The sequence below is a fragment of the Lynx canadensis genome, chromosome B2, assembly GCF_007474595.2.
Source record: "Lynx canadensis isolate LIC74 chromosome B2, mLynCan4.pri.v2, whole genome shotgun sequence".
Taxonomy (NCBI): Eukaryota; Metazoa; Chordata; class Mammalia; order Carnivora; family Felidae; genus Lynx; species Lynx canadensis.
Window position 1 is genome coordinate 34367915 of NC_044307.1, and position 23008 is coordinate 34390922.

At 51.2% G+C, this 23008-nt stretch overlaps 1 protein-coding gene across 8 annotated transcripts in view; it reads left to right on the forward strand.

Moving 5' to 3' along the window:
* The window catches only part of PPARD (peroxisome proliferator activated receptor delta), an 83228-nt gene extending 62204 nt beyond the window's left edge, over positions 1-21024 (forward strand). For 4 of the 8 annotated variants that reach the window (XM_030315323.1, XM_030315322.1, XM_030315325.1 and 1 more), the window contains 6 exons: positions 4115-4345; positions 14134-14357; positions 15502-15640; positions 17053-17255; positions 17433-17883; positions 18907-21024. In XM_030315323.1, the coding sequence (XP_030171183.1) occupies positions 4216-4345; positions 14134-14357; positions 15502-15640; positions 17053-17255; positions 17433-17883; positions 18907-19154 (1395 nt within the window). In that variant the 5' untranslated portion in view covers positions 4115-4215 and the 3' untranslated portion in view covers positions 19155-21024. Of the gene's footprint in view, positions 1-4114; positions 4346-14133; positions 14358-15501; positions 15641-17052; positions 17256-17432; positions 17892-18906 lie in introns of those variants that run through there. The other 4 variants (XM_032593146.1, XM_030315326.1, XM_032593147.1 and 1 more) reach the window with 2 other exon arrangements.
* The last annotated feature ends 1984 nt before the right edge of the window (positions 21025-23008 follow it).

A 23008-nucleotide genomic window follows, 5' to 3' on the forward strand; every position in this document is an offset into this window, starting at 1 on the left:
TTGTATGTTTTACCTTTTTTATTTTATTCCAGTTTAAATTGTTTTTGGAACAGGCAACATGCCTGTAGTTCAGAGTTTAAAAGGTACGAAAGGTACCGTGAAATACCCCTCTCCCTTTAGTGGTCCAGAGGCAACCAGTGTTCCCAGTTCTGTGTAGCCTTCCTAGCTTACACACACATGAGCAAACATAGCTTCAGTAGATCTTTCTTGCATGAGGTTGTAGCTCTTCACTTCATTCTGCAAGTTGCTGTCGTCCCTTAGTAATATATCGTAGAGATACTTCCATTTCAGTCCATAAACATCATGACTCTTACGTGTGACTGTGCAGAATTCCTGTTTCCATATCATAATTTATTTGCAAAGGCCCCTGTTAATAGACATTCAGCTTGTTCCCTACCTCTTACTAGTCAAATAATACTGTCATGAATAACCAATACTTTGTGTCATTTTGCTGCAGTAGAAACAGCTGTAGAATACAAGGTAGAAGTGGCATTTCTGGGTCAAAGGGAATGTGCACCTGTAATTTAGATAAATGTAGGCAAATTACCCTCTTCAGAGGTTGTGCCCACTTACCTCTCTACCAGGGATGTGTGAGATTGGTTCCCCACATGTTTAGCAGCGTGTTAGCTTTTGTTTGTTTTAAGTTTATTTATTTGTTTTTGAGAGCGAGCGAGCAGCATGTGTGCAAGTTGGGGAGGGGCAGAGGGAAAGAGAGAATCCCAAGCAGGCTCCACACTGTCAGCACAGAGCCCAACAGGGGGCTCAATCCCACGAACCATGAGATCATGACCTGAGCCAAATCAAGAGTTGGACACTTAACCAACTGAGCTACCCAGGTGCCCTAACATTTTGTTTTAATTTGATTGTAAAAAGTATATTTCACTATTGTTTTAATTTGAGTTTCTTTTTTTTTATGAGTGATATTCAGCACCCTTTCAAATGGGTACCTTTTCTGTATACATTTTCATATCCTGGGCCTATTTATCTATTAGATTGGTGTCCTTTTACTTATTCATAGGAAATATTTTAGAGAAATTAGTCCTTTGATGAGAGTTGCAAACATTTTTCCCAGTTTATTATATTTTGTTTCTTATGACTTTTTTCTACCATGTAGAAAGTTTATATTTTCATGTAATCAAATTTACTAATCTTTTACCCATAATCTTTTAACACATAAAGTTTTTATGGCTTTAGTGTCATGCTTAGCTCTTCCCCACCTCAAGAGTATGTTTATAGTTCAAATACGTAAAAATTTTTTTCAAAGTGGGTTCTGCCCAGTGTGAGGCTTGAATCCACAACCCTGAGATCAACAGTTATATGTCTCATCGACTGCACCAGCCATGTGCCCAATAGTTCATGTATGTTTGTGTTTGTTTGTTTAAAGTTTATTTATTTTGAGAGAGACAGAGAGTGTGAGTGGGGGAAGGGCAGAGAAAGAGAGAGAATCCCAAGCAGCTCATGCTGTCAGCACAGAGCCCAACGCGGGGCTCGACCTCATGAAACCGTGAGATCATGACCTGGGTCGAATTGGACGCTTAACTGACTGAGCCACCCACATGCCCCCATATATTTTTGTTTTAACTTAAAATTTTTGTTTACTTCTTTGGACCTTGTCTTGGTGTAAGGTTGGAGGCAGAGATCCATCTTAGTTTTTCCAGATGACTATTCAGTTGTCCCAGTACCATTTCTTGGAGAATCCATTTTTTTCCTTTGATTTGAAGTACTATCTTTATAATATGCTAAAGTTCCATATGTGTTTGCATCTATTTATGGACTCTTTGTATTCTCTCTCACTGATTGTTCATGTGCCAGTGCGATGGTGTTTTAATTATTGTGGCTTTACTATAATTCTTTTTATTCCTCTCCCGTGAATTCCCTGTCATGTTTGCCAAAGTGCCTCCACCCGGCCTCTTTGCTTCCTGCAAGTCCTGTCTTTTACTCTCCATAGACAACTTTCTCTCCTACTTTATTAACTAAAAGAGTGAGGCCATTCCATATGAGCTTTAACCACCCCCTCCCCAATTGCTATGATACTTCTTTGTGTTTTGCTCACCCTGTGCCCTTGAATTATTCCCCTTGCATCAGTTATTCTGCCACAGCTACCTCCCTGAATCTTCAGACTGTCTTTCTCTGCAGACCTCTTTATCCACAGACTGAGTCTCCCCTAGTCTAAAATACTTCCTGGCTTCAGCACTTTCTCAAGGCAGTATCCTCTTGTACATTTATTTCCTTGACATATTTACCAAAAAAAGCTAGTCTCCATTCACTGTCCTACCTTCCTCACTACCACTTATTCTTCAGAGCCCAGGGTTCCGTCCTAACCACTTGACTTAAAACTTGTCCCACAAAGTCACCAATGACCTGGTAGTCACCGAATCCAGGGGTCATGTGTCAGTTAATCACCCTTAACCTCTGCAGCATTTGAGATGGTTGAGCCCTCCCCTGTGAAACAGCCCTTCCCATGACTCTGAGTTGTCCGGCTGTCCCCAGTCTCTCTTGCCTCTGACCTTCCTTGACATGTTGCTATCTCCTTTGGTGAACTGAATCCCTTCCTGTGACTGTCAAGTCAACAAGGACACTCCCTGTATCTTCAGATTCCCAACCCCCCAGCTCTTAGACTCTAGGGCTGGATTTCCAAACTGCCTTTCGTTGACAAACTAAGAGGTTATTGTCAGTCTGAACAAAAAATGAAAGCCTGATGGAAAGGAATGATGAGAGGGAAGATTTACTGTCATTTGGAAGTCGCTTTGCTGTGGAACATTGATTCCCAAGCTTGGCTGTACATTAAAATCAGCAGAAAAACTAGAAATAAAGATCCCAATGCCCAGGCTGCTCCCCAGACCATCAGATGAGAAGCTCTGGGGACAGGCCCAGACATCCACATTTTAAAAACTCCCCAGTGGTTCCAGCGTACAGCCAAGTCTGCAAGTGTAGAGCAGTGTGGGTGAGGGAAGAGTCTCAGCTCACCCTTGCCTTCTGGCTTTGAGAAGTGGGTGGATGGGCACGCGGGTCACTAAAGTGGGGATTACCAGAGGAAGGGTGGGTTTGGGGGAAGATGGTGGGTTCTGTTTGGATAGGTTGAGTTTGAGCTCCCCATGGCACATGTAGGAGAAGTCCCACAGATGCTTGAATTTCTGTAAAGCAGACCTTTCCTCTCTCTATCCTCCCACAGCCTGCACGTGCCTAGATACAGCCCACCTTCCCAGCCCTCCCTCCACATCCTCTCTCCTGCAGCACCCACTGCCTGGCCTCCAGGACTCCTTACGGTTCCCCCACTGTGCTGCCTCCGAGTCTTTTCTCGTGCTGTACCTCCAAGACAAGTTTCATGCCATCTCTGGTCAAAATCTACCCCACTCTCAAGGCCTCTGCCTACTGTCCCCTGCCAGGATGACCCTCACCAGCAACACCTCAGGATCTTACCACCGCTGACTGTGGCATTGTGGGCAATATTTTATTTGGAGATTGGAACTGCCTCCTCCTGGGTGATAAGGATGTGGGGGTCACCACCCAGTAACCCATCTTGGAAAGTCCTGGACAGAATGCATCTCCCCTTGCCTGATGGCTATGCTATTGAGGGTCTAGTTGCAGATCTGCTGCCAGCTGTGAGCCTAACCCAGCAGGGGCTCATGTCCTTTTCCCCCCACACCCAAACACAGGAAGGATAGGATCCACTCCCTTCAAGAATTGTGGCTTAGGAGAGCCTGAGTGCTGGGCGGGTGGAGGGGTAGGGACAGGATGGTGGTTAGGAGGTGCAGTGCTTATCAGGAGCTTGAAAAAATCCCCTGAAGTCGTTCTGATCTGGCTCAAAGAGCAGGATGGGGCCGAGGAGGCTGGGAAAAGTGATGTGGTGGCTTGTCTCCCTGTCTGGTTCATGGAGACTGCTCTGAACCCCACAAACCTGTCTCAGGAACCAAATGGATACAGGGCAGAAGGGGAAGTGACTCGTGGTGCAAGGAGTGGAGACCATAGGATAGCACTGCAGGGAGGAGGCGTTCCTGCCATGCAGGAGCAGGAGCAGGGGAGCCCCCTCCATACTGGCTCCTCAGGTGTTAGCCCTCACGCATGCCCTGCTCCATCACCTTCTCACCCTCTTCCTGTCTGCCCCTTGGCCCAGGCTGATGGGAACTTCCCTGTAGAGGTCCATCTGCGTCCAGACCCAGACGATGCCAGAGCTATGACCGGGCCTGCAGGCGTGGCGCCGAGGGGAAATCAGCCATGGAGCAGCCACCAGGGGAAGCCCCTGAGGTCCGGCAAGAGGAGGAGAAAAAGGAAGTGGCAGAGGCAGAAGGAGGCCCAGAACCCAACGGAGGACCAGAGCGCTCGCTTCCTTCCAGCAGCTATACAGGTGAGGAGGGCGCGGCAGGGGACACGGGGCGGAGGCAGCACGGCAGGCAGAACAGGAAATGCCCTCTGCAAACAACGTCACGGGGTGCAGAGTAGCAGAGTGGTTCAGGACTGGAGCCAGACAGCCTCCGTTCACACCCCGTTCTGTTGCTCATCGGCTGCAAGACCTCAGGCGGTTGCACTTCTTCTTTCTGTAAAACAGACGGGGCTTGTGGGGGATGTGGACAGGGCGTTTTGTGGGAATTAAATGAGCTGGCATTTGTCATGCGTGTCGTCAGTATTATTCCCACTGCTACTGCCCAAGGGATCCGGAGCCAATCTACATTAACAACACACTGGAAAGGTCGACTGTACCTGTGACTGTAATGATCAGTCAGAACACCCAACTCCATTGATCTGGTGCCAATTATACAAGTCATCGAGCTGCACTATAATTAGGCATCAATGCTAAGCGGTTAGTATGAATGACTGTAATTAAGATTACTTTTGTGCAGCCAGACAGTTTTTAGCTTCTCTTATCTCACTTGTTGGTTCCCCTTTTGTTTATCCACTGTTAGTAGCAGGGTAGACATTCTTCTCTGGGACCCTGTACCTTTCTGTCCCTGTCACCATCATGATGTTACGTCCACCTTCAGGGGCACTCAGAATCCACTTCTTGGCCCCTGGTTTTCCCTGCTGCTGATGTTGCCTCTTCCCTGCTCCTAGCGCCCTCCCCACCACTTTTCTCCTTCTCCCTCCACATAAGTGCCAACACATTCAGTTGATTCTTGCTCCCTTCCCTCAGAGGGAACTCGGTGTCATGAGAGGATGTACTTCCAGGAGGGGACATCCTGATTTTGCTACTGGTTTCCGCTGAAGGAGATCCTGACCACAGATGGTGGTGATTCAGGGTGGAGGAGTAGGCCCACCTCACAAGGATGGACTCTGGAGCCCATCTCTGCGTGGAGAAGAGGTAGATGGTGTCAGAGTTGGGGCAGGGGCTGTTGAGGTAGAACAGGTTCCTGCCTAGCCTGTAGCTAAGAAAGGCCCAAATCCTTGAGCCACACTGTTTTGAACCTGCAAAACGAGTCCCTGGATTTTGCAGCGCTTCTTCCTCTTCCGGGCACGTGGCGGGGGTAAGGGAAAGGCCATTATCCCATCCCTCTGAGCCCACCCACATACCCAGGAGTGACCAAAGTGGGCTTGGTGTGATTTCAGGCCTTAGGAGAAAGTATCCCCCAAACCCCACGGTAACCTATTCCCTGTGTGTTGGCTGGTGACTGGGATGAAGTTAGAGGCCGAGCCTTTCTCAGAAAAGGAATAGCTAACCAGAGGTGATCGGTCACTTAGTGCTAATAGCATGTACTGTTCTGAAATTGAGATGGGCAAGGAAGGTTAGGAAGCAGGAGGAAGACACCAGGGGCTAAGAATGAGCAAACTACGTCACTGAGGAAGAGTGAAAAGGGAAGAAAAGGCCATGGGATTTGTGGCCTCACCACCCAGCCTGGCCCACCCTATCCCCACATCTGGGGCCAGGCACACAGAAGTAATGACCTGTCCTGGAGTTTCCTACACAGCCTTGTGGGACCATATCCTCACATGATACTGCTGTTCACGTACAGATCAGAGTACAGTGCCTGCATGCCCAGGCAGGGCGAGTGGGCAAGATGATGGCATCTCGGGAAGCTTTATCCATGGGATTAGGGTATGCAGGGAGATGTCTGGGGGAAAATTTGCCCAACCGCCCTTGCGGTGCTATGTATGATGTGGTATTTAATATATTCCATTTATCAATAAATCGATGAAGGAGAGATAGGAAGACTTCCTTGCTCAGGATTTGAAACAGGAGGGGGTTGTTTAACATAATCATAATGTGTTAAAGCCATAGTACAAAAAATGTTCCCACAAATTCTATAAGGCAAACAACCGAAAAATAGAAACAGGCAGTTCATGGTAGGACAAATACAGCTGGCCAGAAAACAAAATGTTTTTCAGTCTACTCATTAATCAAAGAAGATATCTTCAAGATAAAATGTCATTTAGCCTGTCAGATTAGCAAAGAGAACCATTTTGGCCAGAGGGGGAAGACATGGCCCTCCAGCTAAGAGGGTGGAGGGCAGTTTGGCTACGCAGGCCAACACTTTTTACATTCCTTTGGCCCTGCAGTTCCCCTCCTAGGAATGTATCCCATGTAAATACCCGCGCAGAACACACAGAGATTTCCACACTTATTTACTGCAGCACTGCTCATAGAAGCAAAAAATTGGCAAGCTCCCATCGTAGGGAATTGGTTATATAAACTGTGGTAGAGCCATACTGTGGAATGCGGTGTGGTCATTAACAAGGATAGGGTAGGTCTGAATACACTGACGGGAAAAACAGCTCCTGACAAATTGGGGATCCCATTGCTTAAAAATCTTTTAAGTATCGAGGCACCTGGGTGGCTCAGTCGGTCAAGCGTCTAACTCTTGATTTCAACTCAGATCATGATCTCACGGCTTGTGGGTTTGACCCCTACAAGTTTAAATAAACTTAAAAAAAAAAATCTTTAAGTATCATGGAAGGCACTAGAAGAGTATACACACAAAGGACTATGCCATTAACTCAAAGGAGTAGGATCTTTGGTACATGCCATTATGTATCATTTTCAAATCTACAGTACTCTCCTAATTTAAGACGCAAATGCATTGCTTTTCTTTAACAGGTTAAAGTAATTTGGGGACACCTGGATGGTTCAGTCGGTTGAACGTCTGACTCTTGATTTCGGCTCAGGTCATGGTCCCAGGGTTGTGGGATCAAGTCCCAATTTGGGTTCTGAGCTGACAGTGCAGAACCTGCTTGAGATTCTCTCTGTCTGTCTGTCTGTCTGTCTGTCTCTCTTTACCCCTTCCTGTTCATGCATTCTCTCTCTGTCAAAATAAATAAACATTAAAAACAAAAAGTTAAAGTAGTTTTGTTTCCCAAAAAAGGCCAGCAGGTGAAAGGCCCTGGAAGAAAGAGCCTCACCTTGGGGAGCCAGAGCAGGGATCTCAAGTCTGTGTGATTATGAGCTGTGGCTTTTGCTGGTGACTTCACTTCTCCAATCTCAGTCTTCACTTCTCCAATCTCAGTCTTTACTTTTACATTTTATTTTTATTTATTTTGAGGGAGAGATAGAGAGCAAGCAGGGGAGGGGCAGAGAGAGAGAGAGGGAGATAGAATTCCAAGCAGGCTCCACACTGTCAGTGCAGAGCCCAATGTGGGGCTTGAACTCATGAACTGTGAGATCATGACCTGAGCTGAAATCAAGACCTGGACGATTAACCGACTGAGCCACCCACGCACCCCTCAGTCTCTACCTTTAAAGTGTGCCCACCTCAAGGGCTAGCTGGGTAAGGTTCTCTGCCATGAGTCTATGACTTTGGCCTCTGGAGTCCCCTCAGGAATTCAAGAGGATGGGACACAGCCTCAAGCCCTGAAACAGAAGGAAGATCACACAGTTTGCTTCTCTTCTGACCCTTCAGAGGTTCTGCACTGATTCTGCGTCTATACCGAGCTCAACACCTGAGAAGGCAGGCAGGACGAGCCTGTGATGAAGAAACTCCTATGCCCAGTGTCCCCCTGCTGGGTCATGGCAAGGGTTGCTGTCCCCTCCTGCTTTAGTGATGGGCATCCCAGCCACACCCTAGAAAGAAGTCAGGGGTCTTCATGTGGGGATGGAGCTGAGAAAGATCAGGCGTCCTTCCTCCTGGCCTGGGCACCTCCTCTCTCAGCAAGTATGTGGTGGGTGTCCAGGCAGGGGCTGGCTGTGCAGTTGAGGACAAGGCTGTGCGGCAGCCCTGAGAAGCCCACTGTGCAAGTGAACAGGACAACAGAAGTAAGGAGGCTGCTTAGTACCCCAGCTCCAGAGTCCCACAGAATTGGCCCTGACACTTCAGAAGCTATTTACCTATGGGGCTCTGCCAGCAAAGGTAACAGTGTTGGCCCCTCCTGGCCACTCTCACGGGTATGACAACAGCATACCTGCAGTGATGGAAACTAGATATGCGCGAGAACCTTCATCCATACATAAATGATGTGAATAAGGTCAGTAGTGTCTGTTTGCTGAACTTGTAATCCAAGATGGTACAACTGATAGTTCGTTCACTCTCTGGGAGTTGGGCTTAGTGTTTACTCTGAGTCCAAACATTTGAATAATGACACGATGTCATCCTCAGCAGTGACATGTCTCATCATTTATCATAATCATGAATTACTGATTTAATAGTAATGAACATATACATGCTTATGGGAAGTCATAGAGTACAATAAGAGCTCAGCCCAAGGGATTGGATGGTTTTAGGTTCCAGGTCTTACTCTGCTGCTGTATTAGTCGGGGTTCTCTAGAGAAACAGAACCAATAGGATGTGTGCATACATAGAAAGAGAGGGAGTGTGTGTGTGTTTAAGGAACTGGCTCACACCATTGTTTTTTTTTTTTCGTTTTTTTTTTTTTTTTTTTTTAATTTTTTTTTTTCAACGTTTATTTATTTTTGGGACAGAGAGCATGAACGGGGGAGGGGCAGAGAGAGAGGGAGACACAGAATCGGAAACAGGCTCCAGGCTCTGAGCCATCAGCCCAGAGCCCGACGCGGGGCTCGAACTCACGGACCACGAGATCGTGACCTGGCTGAAGTCGGACGCTCAACCGACTGCGCCACCCAGGCGCCCCTGGCTCACACCATTGTGAGGGCTGGCAAGTTGAAAATCTGCAGGACAGGCCACCAGACAAGAGACCCAGGGAAGTTAATGCCGTAGCTCGGGTTTGAAGGCAGTCCCGAGGCAGAATTTCTTCTTTCTTAGGGAGGCCCCAGTCTTTTTTCATAAGGCCTTCAACTAATTGGCTGAGGCCTACTTACATTATGGAAAGTCATGATTTAAATGTTAATCACATCTAAGGGCGCCTGGGTGGCTCAGTCATTTGACTCAGTTTTGGCTCAGGTCATCATCTCAGTTTCATGAGTTTGAGCCCCACTTTGGGTTCTGTGCTGGCAGCTCGGAGCCTGCTTGGGAATCTCTCTCTCTCTCTCTCTCTCTCTCTCTCTCTCTCTCTCTCTCTGCCCCTCCCCACTCATTCTGTCTCTCTGTCAAAATAAATAAACTTAAAAAAATTAAATTAAAACTTTAATCACATCTAAAAAATACTTTCACAGCAACATCTAGACTGGTGTTTGATCAGAAACTGGGTACCATGGGTATCATGGCCTGGCCAAGAGGACATGTAAAATTAATGATCTGGTTAATGCCACTGTCAGCATGTTACTTAAGCTTCTGAACCTCACTTTCCTCGCCTATAAAAGGATAAGTAGACCTGCTTGAAGGGTTATTTAAGGTTCACATGAGATTAATGGTACAATGTATCCAGCAGAGCACCTGGTACACAGTAGGCGTGCCCAAAAAAAGAGCTGTTATTCATATAAATACAGTCTTTACAGGGCACTCAGGTTTAGTCAAGTCCTGGTCCCACCGTGTATTAGGTGACCTTGGGCAGATCCCTTAACCTCATCTTAAATGGGGTCAGTTCTGTCTTCCAAGGTGATATGAAATGATACTAACAAGCTCTTAGTGGGGGGCTGATAAATGCTGGTTCTTTCCCCCTCCCCTCCTGTGGTAGAGGTGGAGGTAGACCCTCAGAAGATGTTTGGGAGGTCAGGCAGGGTGCGGCTGGAGTGGAAGTTCAGAGGCGGGGGCTCAGGGCCCAGATGATGGCCATCAGGTGAGCAAGTATGTTTCCTGAGAACAGAGGAGGAGCCGGAGGAGGGCTGTGCTGCGCTGGCTTGGGAGAGTGGCCTGCTGTGCAGGCAGGCGGCCCTCGGAATGGCATGCCCTAATGGCTCCACCCAGCATTCTTGAGGGACACCAAGGCTGGGACTCCTGGTATGGGAGGGCCTCTCGGAACCCTATGGCTCATGGTGAGGCTGTGGGGCCTTCAGAACCTGGTCCCTAGAACACGGAGCATTCTGCCATCATTACTTTTAGGTAGGGTGGTGATTCAAGGATAAACCCTTAAGCCAGGTGGTCAACCAGGAAGAAACCAAATTCTTTATCTTTTATCTTTAGAAAACCCACTCCCGAGGGGCGCCTGGGTGGCTCAGTCGGTTAAGTGTCCGACTTCAGCTCAGGTCACGATCTCGCCGTCCGTGAGTTCGAGCCCCGCGTCAGGCTCTGGGCTGATGGCTCAGAGCCTGGAGCCTGCTTCCCATTCTGTGTCCCCCCCCCTCTCTGCCCCTCCCCTGTTCATGCTCTGTCTCTGTCTCAAAAATAAATAAATGTAAAAAAAAAAAATTAAAAAAAAAAAAAAAAGAAAAAGAAAACCCACTCCCGAATCACCACCACTTCAGTAGCCCTGGTACACATGCACGCTGCCACAAAACCTCCCCCTGGAGAATGCATATGCTTTTGCCCACCCTAGCCCCTCATCTCCTCTGCCTCTTGGGTCAGTTTTTTTGTTCTCTTATTCCCCTCAAATGGGCAGCGGGTGCCTGTGTGTCACTAGCCTGCTACCACCAAGCCTCGCTGACTGCTTTCAAGTTCTGCAGCCTGTGCCTGTTCACCACCTGGGGGCAGGACATCCATCTCCCAGGCCCTGACACCGCCCTGGGCCTGTTTCTCCACAGTCGCCATTTGCAGCACTTCCCTTGGGATGCACACCCAGGGTCTCTCCTCAGGACCCAGAGCTCAGGTGGTTTTGGTGGCTAGTAGAGCTTGAGCAGCTTGGCGTCTCCCAGGTGATCCTGATGCCCCTGGGCCAAGGGCCGGTGGCAGGCCAGGGGAAGTGAGACGCTTGGTCTTGGCCTGGGGCCTCTCCGGGTCTCATAAGCAGAGACGCTCCCCTCCCCCACAACCTTGGATTTCTGTGAAGCTGTGGGTGAAGGGGTACAATCAGCCAGAAAGAGGAAGGTCCCTGCCTGTGTGGGGTACACAGCTTGGAGAGGGCAGAATTGCAGCTTGCTGACGGGCATCCTCCTAACTTAACACTGATAGTTCCGTGCCTCTTCCAAGTTCTAGGCCTTTGGTCTGTGGTAGTTCCATTACTTTTCACCATGACTCTCAGATAGATATGCCTGTCATCTCTCTTTTACCGAGGAGGAAACTGAGGCCCAGAAGGCAGAGCTGGATTTTGAGCCCAAGACACCAATTTGATCTCAGACCACATGGCTCCTGAGTCACATTCTTAACTCTCAAGCCTGCTGTTCCTGAGCATCTGGAAGCTATTTGGAGGTCTTCCAAAGCTCTCATTTTTTTTTAATTATTATTTTTTTAAATTTATGTATTTATTTTGAGAGGGAGGGAGGGAGGGAGAGAGAAGGAGCAGGGGAGGGGCAGCAAGAGGGAGGAACAGAGGATCTAAAGTGGGCTCTGTGCTGACAGCAGAGAGCTTGATGCAGGGCTTGAACTCATGAACTGTAAGATCATGACCTGAGCTGAAGTCAGACTCTTAACCAACTGAGCCACCCAGGCGCCCCCAAAGCTCTCACCTTTGAGCCCAGAGGGAAGCAATCTCCCTGACAGTCTCATGTCTGAGTGGTGGCTCCTTCACAGTCCTGTGTCATCTGCCTGCCCCTTGGCCAGTGATGCCACTCGCCATGTTGTGTTCCAGTTTTCTTACCTCATTCTTACCTGAGCTAGTCCAGGGCAGGGTCCGATCCCACCCTGCACACAACTGGTGCTCATCACATGTCTGTTGAATGAAAAGAGAGGGTGGCATTGCAGTACAAATGACCAGACACCTGCCCAGCCTCCAGGGTCACGAGGGAAAACAAGGAAGGCACCACCCAAGAGGTTGGTTACTGTGGACAAGACTCGGTGGTGGAGGTGGGCTTTGAGACCCAAAGACAACGTGATTAGAGATGTCCCAAGTCTAGCAGAGGAGGCAGACGTGTCAGCCACAAAAACAACACTGCTTACAAGAAGTGACACAAAGTGAGCACGCGTACAGACCACACAGATCAGAGGAGGAAGTGCCGGAAACCCTTCTGCCTGGCATCTGCGCAGGTCTCGTTTTCTCCCAACAATTCGCCCTGTGAGTTCTCCTGCCCTATTAAAATGCCTCTAGGAGTGGCAGATATTGCCCAGCTCCTCCAGCCAGTTGGCGCTGAGCTCAGGATGCCCAGGGACCTTAAGGACCGCTTATTCCAGAGTCACTGAGTGCCGGCTCCCCATCCAGCAGCACCCTGGTGGCAGAGCTCCTGTGCCGTGGCCCTTATGTTCTGGTGGAGGGCGCCCAACACTGAGTAAACACACGTAGTCTGTCGTGTGGTGACAAAAGGCCAGGAAGAAAACCAAAGTGGCTTTGCCCTCCACGGCTGGAGGCTCCCCTACAGCCCTGTGCCCAGGAGAGGAAGGGAGCCCACTCGCCCCCATCTGTGGGCTGAGGTGGGTGCTTCCACCCCGTGGAATGACAGAAGGTTAGGAGCTAAGTCTCTGGGACAGGACAAGCCATTTTAGGAACCAGGGACTTGTGTCATCCCTGCCCTTGTGTCACCAGCCCAGGATCGCAGCAGGCCGCTCGGTCCTCCCTGCTGGGGTCTGGTCTGGTGCTTGTGTGCCCCTCCCTGTGGCCGAGATGGGGTCTAGCTGAAGGCTCTCCTGCTGTCACTCCTAGGACCCGAGGGAGAGCTGAGGAAGGTGTGGGAAGAGTGGAGTGCACCTTGGTCTGGGAGGGTGGGTTACTCCATGGGAGGGAAATCAAGATATGTTGTGGAGTGGCCTAAATCTGTATTACGTAGAGGTAGGAACAGCAGCCTGGGAAATGTTAAATCTGGGCTCATCTCCATGGTCTGAGTCTCCCTAAGGTACCATCCTGCTCTGAGCCACTGCTTCTGCGGTCTGGGGATTTGGCCTGTGCCGCCGATGAGGTTGCTTGGTCATCAGGAAAGAGAGCAGAGAATAGAGCAGATTGGCAGGCCAGATGGCACGTGGAGCCATGCAGCTGGCCCTGGGCTGGGAGACTGGGGCTCGGGGCACGTCCCTTTTCCCCGGGAAGGGTTCGTTTCTGAGTGCCCAAGGGAGAGATTCAGAAGGGACTCCCGGAAATTCTTACTAAGTCATCTGGCAGCACATACACCCTGAAGTCATTGCCACGGCCGAGTGCTTTCCGTGCTTACACTCACAACGCCTGGTTCGAACATCTTGTACATTTAATAGAAAAAAACTTGGGGAAGTTCAGTATGCTTCCCAGTCAACATGACTGATACCTGCATTCTTTGTACTTGAACAAGAAGTTTTGTGAGAATGAATCTGAGCTTCTTGAGTGATCCTTTACAGCATCTCCAGAGTCCACGCAGGAATCACATTTCCCAGCAGAGGGGGGTGAAGGGCAGCTCTGCAGGGGTCTGCACTAATTCAGTGTCCACAAAACACATTTCACACAACCCCACGTGGCCCACACAGTGGAGCCTCTTAAGCTAAGAGAGCTACTTCCCAAGGATGGTCTAAAAAAATTCTGTCTGCTTCCTCCCTCTTGCTCCTTTCTTCCCAAAACATAGTCGCTTCTCCCAACACACATGCACACACCCTCTCTCTCCTCCCCAGCGGTGAGCTCCGCCCAGGAATGCTCTGACTTACCCTGGAGAGTAGAGCTGCCATTTCCCAAACGCCTGCTGTATGTCAGATCTGGGGAAATGCTTTGGAAACTTTTTGCCATCCTCCTAGAGAAGCCCCACGTTCTAGATGAAGAAAGCAATCCTCAGAGAGGTTGACTCCTTGAGGCACATAGCCTTCAAGTGTCTGAGCTGAGGGCTGTGTGATTCAGAAACATGGGCTCTTCCCACCGCCTGCTCTGCCCCCACAGGCTCTGTCCACCTCCCCTGGCCCCAGTCCTGGCAGCGTGTGAAGCCACCCCTATGTTGTGTGTCTGCAGACCTCTCCCAGAGCTCCTCACCACCCTCGCTGCTGGACCAGTTGCAGATGGGCTGTGACGGGACCTCGTGTGGCAGCCTCAACATGGAGTGCCGTGTGTGCGGGGACAAGGCATCAGGCTTCCACTACGGTGTTCACGCATGTGAGGGGTGCAAGGTAGGGGCCATGGCGAGTGGGGGCTGGCAGTCGGGGCTGTGATTACATGGTGAGTTGAGCTGCCAGAGAGGCCGGGCCCTGACAGTGCCCCCAGTGGAATTCCCACCTGGGAGGCAGCCAGGCCCTTGGGCCCATTCCAGGCCTCCACTCTGGGTCCTGCTGGTCCCTCGTCAGGCCTGCCCTGCTGGGCGCCACCCCAGCCGCTCACATGGGCTGTCTGGCTGCTGGCACCCCTGGGGACGCAGCTGTAGAAGACCAGCAGGACAAAATGAGGGTCTTGGGCTGAACCATCTCCTGACATCAGAGCTTCCAGCATGTCAAGGCCTGAAAGGGGTTCTTTGACATTTCTTTTTCCAGTCGTGCTTTGGGATTGTCCTCCCAACTGCACACCCATCAAAATGTCACATATATGTTTTTAAGTTTATTTATTTATTTTGAGAGAGAGAACGAGAGCAAGTGAGCACCAGCAGGGGAGTGGCAGAGAGAGAAAGAGGAAGAGAGAGAATCCCAAGCAGGCTCGGCACTGTCAGCACAGAGCCTGACTCGGGGCTCGAACTCACGAACCATGAGATCATAACCTGAGCCGAAATTAAGAGTCAGATGCTCCACTGACTGAGCCACCCAGGCAACCCTCACATATCATTTTATTAAACCACTGCCTGGAAAATACACAGAACCAGATACATTTATGAATAAATCAGGTTATCCAGGATACAATTTTATGTTACCAAACTAACAAAGAAGCATGTAAAATAAATAAGGAATGTCCTGAAGTTTGCTTGGGATTCTCTCTCTCTCTCTCTCTCTCTCTCTCTCTCTCTCTCTCTCTCTGCCTTACTCTCTGCCCCTCCCCTGCTCTCCTTCTCTGTGTGTGTGTCTCTCTCCCTCTCTCAAAAATAAGCATTTAAAAAAATTTGTAATAAATAATTAAGATATATAAATATATATTTCAAAAGTTTTCGAGTTATTTATTTTCCTTCTCCCTCTCCCCTCCAAAAAAATTTCCCCGCATTACTTCCAGAGCTCAGGGATTTTTACATCCTTACACGTAACTGGGGCCCCTGACGTAACCCATTGGGCAGAGCAGGATTCCAAACTTTCTCCCTTTCTCATGGCTTCTCCTCACCTCCTCACCGTCCCTCAGGGCTTCTTCCGTCGGACGATCCGCATGAAGCTGGAATATGAGAAGTGTGAGCGGATCTGCAAGATCCAGAAGAAGAACCGCAACAAGTGCCAGTACTGTCGCTTCCAGAAATGTGTGGCCCTGGGCATGTCGCATAATGGTGAGAGCCGACCCGGGCAAGGCACAGGGGGTGCTGGCTCCCTCCACACAGCCTGGAACCAGGCTCCCGGGAGCCCAGAAAGGGAGTGCCCTCAGAGCAGTGCCTGGCACGCAGCAGGCACTGCACACGTGTCACAGTACCAGCCGGCCTAAGACCTGCCTTCCCCAGGCTGCTCAGCGCCCACATGGGTCTCGGGTCCCGGGTCCCGGGTCCCGGGCAGTCACCACCTCTCAGTACCTGAGGCTTAGCCTCTGTGGCCCAGAAGGGAACTGGGAACCGACCCCAGCTCCAGTAGTGTTGGAAACATCACTCCTAGAACCTCAAGCCTGTCTCAGATGGCCTGACAGAGTGTGAAAAGCCACTGCCAAAGCCTGGGATCACCTCAGCCCTTCTTGGTTATCGAAGGCGGGCAGGAGCCAGCAAGTGACCATATGTGTCAGCTGCCAGAAGCCAGGCAGGAATTTCCTGGAGGCCGGCCACTCCTGGGAGTCAGAGCCTGCCCTGCACGCCAGGCCTCCCTCAGTCTTGTCTTCAGACCCCATACAGTAGGATTTTGCAGCCCACCTGCCCCCTCTTTGCCTATCTGGGTCACCCACCCCCAGGGGACAAGGGGGAGCCTTCTTGTTTAAAGGTCTTCACCCACAGCTACCCTCTCTTACATTTTAGATGGTGGCAGGACCCAAGCCCTCCATCTGAAACATTTCCTAGGTGCTGGGGCCTGGCACGTCTGGGGTTTGATCCCTCCCCTCAGTCTGTAAATGCCTGGGCTCCATTGCTTGGGTGGGCTGAGGGGATTTCTTAGGAGATCCCAGGGCCAACTCCATTCTTCTCACCTTTTCTTTTAGAGAAGCCAGATTTGTATCCTGTTCCATCACTAATGACTAGTTTTTGAGTGCTTACCGTGTGAACATTCTTATTTAATTGTTTTGAAGCTGCCTTCTTAGCACAGCGGGCAGCACGTCAGTCTCACGACTGTTTTGACAATCCAGTGAGGTTGAAGTATTGGCCCATTTTTCTTATGAATAAAGGTGAAATAGCCTGCCTTAAGTCACATGGCTAGTAAGCTGCCAAGCTGGAACTCGAGTACAGGCCTTTGACACCAGAGACCGTCTTCCTACCTGTCACACTGCACCACCTTCCAGCCACAGTGGCTCAGTCAACTCCATGAGTTAGAGCCCTTGTGTGCCGGGCACTGTGAACAAGACAGAATCCCTGTCCCCTCGGAGCTTACATTCCGGAGGAGTTCCCCAACATGTCCAACGTTGTGGCTCTAGAGCTTCTGAGGGTCCTGAGGTCAAAAAGTATGTTTCCATTTTGACCCACGTAGCTGTAGTGGGACAAGGAGGTCAGAGGTGCTAGCCCCTGCCTGGGCTCCTCGATGACCTCTCCCTCACCCCCACCCCACAATACAGCCATTCGCTTTGGCCGGATGCCAGAGGCCGAGAAGAGGAAGCTGGTGGCAGGGCTGACAGCAAGCGAGGGGAATCAGCACAACCCGCAGGTGGCCGACCTGAAGGCCTTCTCCAAGCACATCTACAACGCCTACCTGAAAAACTTCAACATGACCAAAAAGAAGGCCCGCGGCATCCTCACCGGCAAGGCCAGTCACACGGCGGTGAGTGTCACTGCTCGGCCTGGCGGTCCCAGGCTCTGGGCCCTGCTGCCACCTGCCTGACTTCTGGGAGAACCGGGCCTCCTCCCTCCCCTAACTTCATGGTACAGGCAGGGGGTCTGGGGAGCATATGGGCGGGGGTCCCCCAAGGCCTGGCCTCTAACGGGGCCTGGTTTTCAGCCCTTTGTGATCCACGACATCGAGACATTGTGGCAAGCAGAGAAGGGCCTGGTGTGGAAGCAGCTGGTGAACGGCCTGCCACCCTACAAGGAGATCAGCGTGCATGTCTTCTACCGCTGCCAGTGCACCACAGTAGAGACTGTGCGTGAGCTCACCGAGTTCGCCAAGAGCATACCCAGCTTCAGCAACCTCTTCCTCAACGACCAGGTGACACTTCTCAAGTATGGTGTGCATGAGGCCATCTTTGCCATGCTGGCCTCCATTGTCAACAAGGACGGGTTGCTGGTGGCCAACGGCACTGGTTTTGTCACCCGTGAGTTCCTGCGAAGCCTCCGAAAGCCCTTCAGTGACATCATCGAGCCCAAGTTTGAGTTTGCTGTCAAGTTCAATGCCCTGGAACTTGATGACAGTGACCTGGCTCTCTTCATTGCGGCCATCATTCTTTGTGGAGGTAAGTGAGGGTGGGGCAGGTAGGCCTGCCCCACACACCCAGCCCTTCTGGGGGTTGGGCCCTCACTGCAGGGCGCCAAGCCTAAGCTGGAGCAGCATGGGGAAGTGTCCATGTGATGATGGCAGTGGAACACACGAGGCACTAACTGTACGTGGAGGACCGGCTCTGTCTTATAGATGGAGAGGAGACAGAAAAAAGACTGAAAAGGAATGTGCCAATATGTTAATGGGAATTATTTCCTTTTTTTTTTTTTTTTGAAGTTTATGTATTTACTTTGAGAGAGAGAAAGAGAACGAGCAGGTCGGGGCAGAGAGAGAGGGAGAGAGAGAACCCCAAGCAGGCTCGGTGCTGTCAGTGTGGAGCCCGATGCGAGGCTCGAACTCACGAACCATGAGATCGTGACCTGAGCCAAAATCAAGAGTTAGACGCTTAACCGACTGGGCCACCCAGGTGCCCCTTAATGGGGATTATTTCTGATGGTAGAGAAATTTTCCATCCTTGGCCTGCGTTTTTCAGATTCCAATACAATAGATACAGTACTCATGCTAACAGTGCCACAGAACTTACTTCATGCCAGGTACTGTTCTGTTTCCTAGAGTATAACTCATTTGATCCTCACAACAACCCTGTGCAGAAGGTGCTTCTGTTACCCCATTTTACAGGTGAGGAAACTGAAGTCAGAGAGGCTGAGTGGCCTGCCCATAGCCTCATCGCTAGTCTGTGGTAGCGATGGGAGTTGAATCCAGGCAGCGAGTCTCTTAACCCTGATAGGATACTGCCTTTTTCAGAAGAAAAAACAAAAAAGCAAAGGAGATGGGCCAGGACCCGGGGTGGAGACACTAGAATACTCAGTGGGGCAGTCACCGACAGGCCAGGGCTTGGGTCCATCACAGCAATAGGTCTGCTGTCCCCCGGGCCGAGTCACCCACACAGGGTAGGGTAGAGGTAAGGGAGCTCCTCTGACCCCGTTATGTCCCCATGCATGCCTGCCCCCTCCCACACCTCTGCCCTGTGTCCCCACAGACCGGCCAGGCCTCATAAACGTTCCCCAGGTGGAGGCCATCCAGGACACCATCCTGCGTGCCCTCGAGTTCCACCTGCAGGCCAACCACCCCTACGCCCAGTACCTCTTCCCCAAGCTGCTGCAGAAGATGGCCGACCTGCGGCAGCTGGTCACCGAGCACGCCCAGATGATGCAGCGCATCAAGAAGACCGAGACGGAGACCTCACTGCACCCGCTGCTCCAGGAGATCTACAAGGACATGTACTGAGGGGGTGCGCCTGGGGCCTCCAGGGGCAGGCGGACAGAGCAGGGATAGGCACCACCCACGGGACTTTTCCGGAGAGCAGCCCTGAGCGCCGGCGCCGCTTGGCACCACACCGCACCCGGAGCCGCACCCGGAGCCGTGGAATCCCATCCTGTGCTCAGACACGCGGTCTCTCGCCCCTGCTCTGCTCCCTGCGCTCCCTTCTTCCTCGTGCTCGGTCTCAGTCCCTCTTTCTTCTCTAATTTCCTTGCGCTCCCTCTCTTCCTTTCTCTCTGTAGGTTTGCCTCTTCCTCACTCCCTCCCTCCCCTTCTCTCTCCCCATCCCTGTGTCTGTCCCTCCTTTTGTGAGACAGTTTGTGTTACTTCACCAGCAGCATGGAACGGGTCCTCTGCCTTTGTCCGCCCCGTCCCCTGTCCCCCAAGGAGCAGGAGGAATGGGCCTGCCCTCTGTACCAACAGTCACCTGCAGGGGTAGGGGCCTCACTTCTCCTGTCTTCACAGCAAAGGATTTGGGCCATCCAAAGAAACACTAAGTTCTCTGGGCCAGGCTTCCTGGGGAAGCCACGCAGGGCCTGGGCTGACTGCAGCAACAGCCCGAGTCACCGAGTCACTCCCCCAGACTATCACCACCCTCCCCTACCCAGCCAACCCCTCTCCAGCAGCACGTCCCAGCCCCACTGATACCAATGCCCTCTCTGTTCTTCTTTTCACCAGTCTTCCAGGTCAGTGTCACTGATGGTCCCCTGCGCTGGCCGCTGGGGGACACCCCCAGCCTGGAAGGAGGTGGGCGTCCCTCCAGGTGGGACCCCCACTGAAGAGGAGCAAGCCTCGAGGGAGGCAGAGGTTGGCAGGGAAGGCAGCAGGCGGTGTACTTAATTCTGACCCCAGGCCTTGGTGTCATCGGCACCCACCCCCCTACTCCCACTCTGCAGCAGCCACTGACCATGACTCCTGTTTCTCCACTCAGTGCCAGGACCCGGCCTCAGATGCATCCAGGAGCCCAGCTGAAGCCCACGCCCCCCCACACACACTCCCTGGAGCTGCCACTCCATACACACAAGCACTGACTCACTTTACCTGGTTCTACACCCTTTACCCTGCCCTCCCTTCCCTGAGACAGATGGGCTAGAGGGGCCTACAGGCGGATGGGCAGAGCTGGGCCAGATCCCTTGGTGGCCAGGGGTCAGCTGAGCCAGCCCAGCACCTGCTCATGTGTGACTGCTCAGTGTGATGTCCATTCGTCCCAACAGTTCTGCCGCCTTCCCCTTCCCGTGTTTGGCCCGGCTGGTCACTGACCCTGTGCAGTTTCTGGTGACCAGAGACCTTGCCAGGCCCAGTCCCGCTCCTCCCACGTGAAGCACTAAGCCTGGGAAGAGGGGCTGAAGCCCAGCTTGGATGCTGTGTCTGAGCAGGAAGGCCGAGAGCCCACCCAGGCTGCTTCTCCAGGAAAGAGACTGGCCTGGAAGGGCGAGGGACTTGGTGAGGGTCTATGAGAAAGGTTGGGGAAGGCCTGAGGCCAGAGCCCAGGCTTCCTGGGTCCCGTCCATCTGCCCCTGCCTTCCATGCCCTGAGCTCATTCTCTACTGACAAGATACTTCCCTCTCCCACCCCCACCCTCGGCTGACCAAGGATTGGGGTTGGGGTGCTCCCTTTGAGCCAGCGCTGTAAAGGGAGAGACGCTGTGCCTGACCCCCGGCCCCCACCCCCCACCCAGGTCTGGTGCTGAGGATATAGCTCTTCTCAGTGTCTGAACAATCTCCAAAATCGAAATGTATATTTTTGCTAGGAGCCCCAGCTTCCTGTGTTTTTAATATAAATAGTGTACACAGACTGACAGAACTTTAAATAAATGGGAATTAAATATTTAAGAGTTGATTTAGGCTCAGTTATTTACGTGTTTTTCCCAGGCGGCTGACCAGACCCCTCCCCCTCCTCCATGTCCAGCGCACGAAGTGGGAAACTTGGCTGGGCAAGTGAGACTTTGGGGTACAGGCCAGGAGAGTTGATTCTGGCTTGTGAGAGCTGCCCATCTTTCCCCATCCCCCGCCCTGCCCACCATCCGTCAGTGAGCGGGGGCGGAGGAGCGAGAAGATGCCATCCCCGTCCTGCAAGGAACATCAGGGGTACCAGCGTGGGGTGGGGAGGCGGGAGGCGGCAGAAAGGACACACACACCCCCTTGGTGTCACGGTACAAACCAGGGTGGTGTGAGGAGGGCCTGGGAGGGTCTCAGAAGGGCCTTGAGTGGTGTGTGGAAATGCAAAGCCAAAAACCTGTCGTTTGCTGTCCAGTTTTGACCACCCACGCAAGCGACCATGACTTTCCTCAGCCGACACCCCAGTTTTCTCCTCTGCTTGCAGAGGTGCCATCTTCACAGAGGCCCCAGGAGCGCCCAGCCCTCAGCAGCCAGTGGGCTGGGCCGCCGTGAGGCCAGCTCGGTGCTTATCTAGCCAGGAAAGCAGACACCCCTAAGAATTTCAAAACGGGGAATTTACTACAGGAAGTTGTTACAAAAGCATTGGAAGGACTGAAAGATCAAAAGGGGGAGAGCGGAGGTCATCCAGACATCAGTAGCGGGGCAGACACTCTCACCCCCGGGGCCGTGTGGGAAATGGTATCATCTGGTGGCCAGCATCTCTCGAACCTCCACCGACACTGTAGAAACCAGGAGCCCGGAGCCAGCGATTAACTAGCACAAAGTGCAGACACCCGCTGGAGGGGAGCGGCCCCAGGAGGCTCAAGCTTATGATGACGGTTAAGTGTGACACTTGTCTCCTGGTTTTCTCTGTTACTGGCCAGAGTGATCTGAACTGTCAAGTCCCATGAGGTTCATCTCAGCCAGGAGAGTGACAGTCTCAGGGGAACAGGAGGAAGTGAGGAGCAGGAAGAGGAATGCTTGGAACAGGGGCATCTCTGAAATTGATAGCCTTGCTTGCTGATCTGCTTGGTTTCTTTTTCTCACTTCCCTCTCCTTTCCCATACACTAGGCGGTAGAAAAATAGTTGAAGACTAGCTCAGCTGTTAAAGGCCAGTCCTCTTCCCAGGGCTAAAGAGGTAAGGACAGAGGATACCAAAAAACTAAATAACACTCAGTTCAGGGAGGAGAAGGTAAGTCTCAGTACCAGTTTTCTTTATTTTTGTAAGATTTTATTTTTAATGTAATCTTGACACCCAGTGGGTCTCAAACTTAGAACACCGAGATCAAGAGTCCCATGTTCTACCAACTGAGCCAACCAGGCACCCCACCAGCTTTCTATTGTTACCTGGCTTCTGGTGCTGTAAAGAGATAGCATCTCTTCGCTCTGGCACCTTATTATTGCTATCACTAAGTGATATTCTTTATTAAGCACCTATTTTGAGCCAGGCATTCTATATATTTCACCTCTTAATTCTCACCACTACCCTAAGGTAAATACTATCACCTGCCCATTTTGCAGGTGAGGCACAATGAGAGATTAGCAAGTGTGGCTGGGGTCACTCAGCTAGAATGAGGCATACTGTTCCAGGGCCTTAGGCCATCTGCTTTTTACCTGTGAGCAAAACTTAGGGAGCAATAGTCACTCAGTCTCCTTTTAATGATGCTCAGGACAATAAGTGAATCAAATATTTAGACTAAAAGAGAAGAAAGCAACCTTAAGAGAATTAGAAGATACTATCGTTGTGATAGTTCTTTAAAACTTCTGAAATTATTTTTTTGAAAAAGAAAGAAAGAAAGGGGTGCTTTGGGTGGCTCAGCCAACTAAGCTCTTGATTTTGGCTGCGGTCATGATCTCATGGTTCCTGGGATCAAGCCCCATGTTAGGGGCTCTTGCACTGACAGTGTGGAGCCTGCTTGGGATTCTCTCTCTCCCTCTCTCTG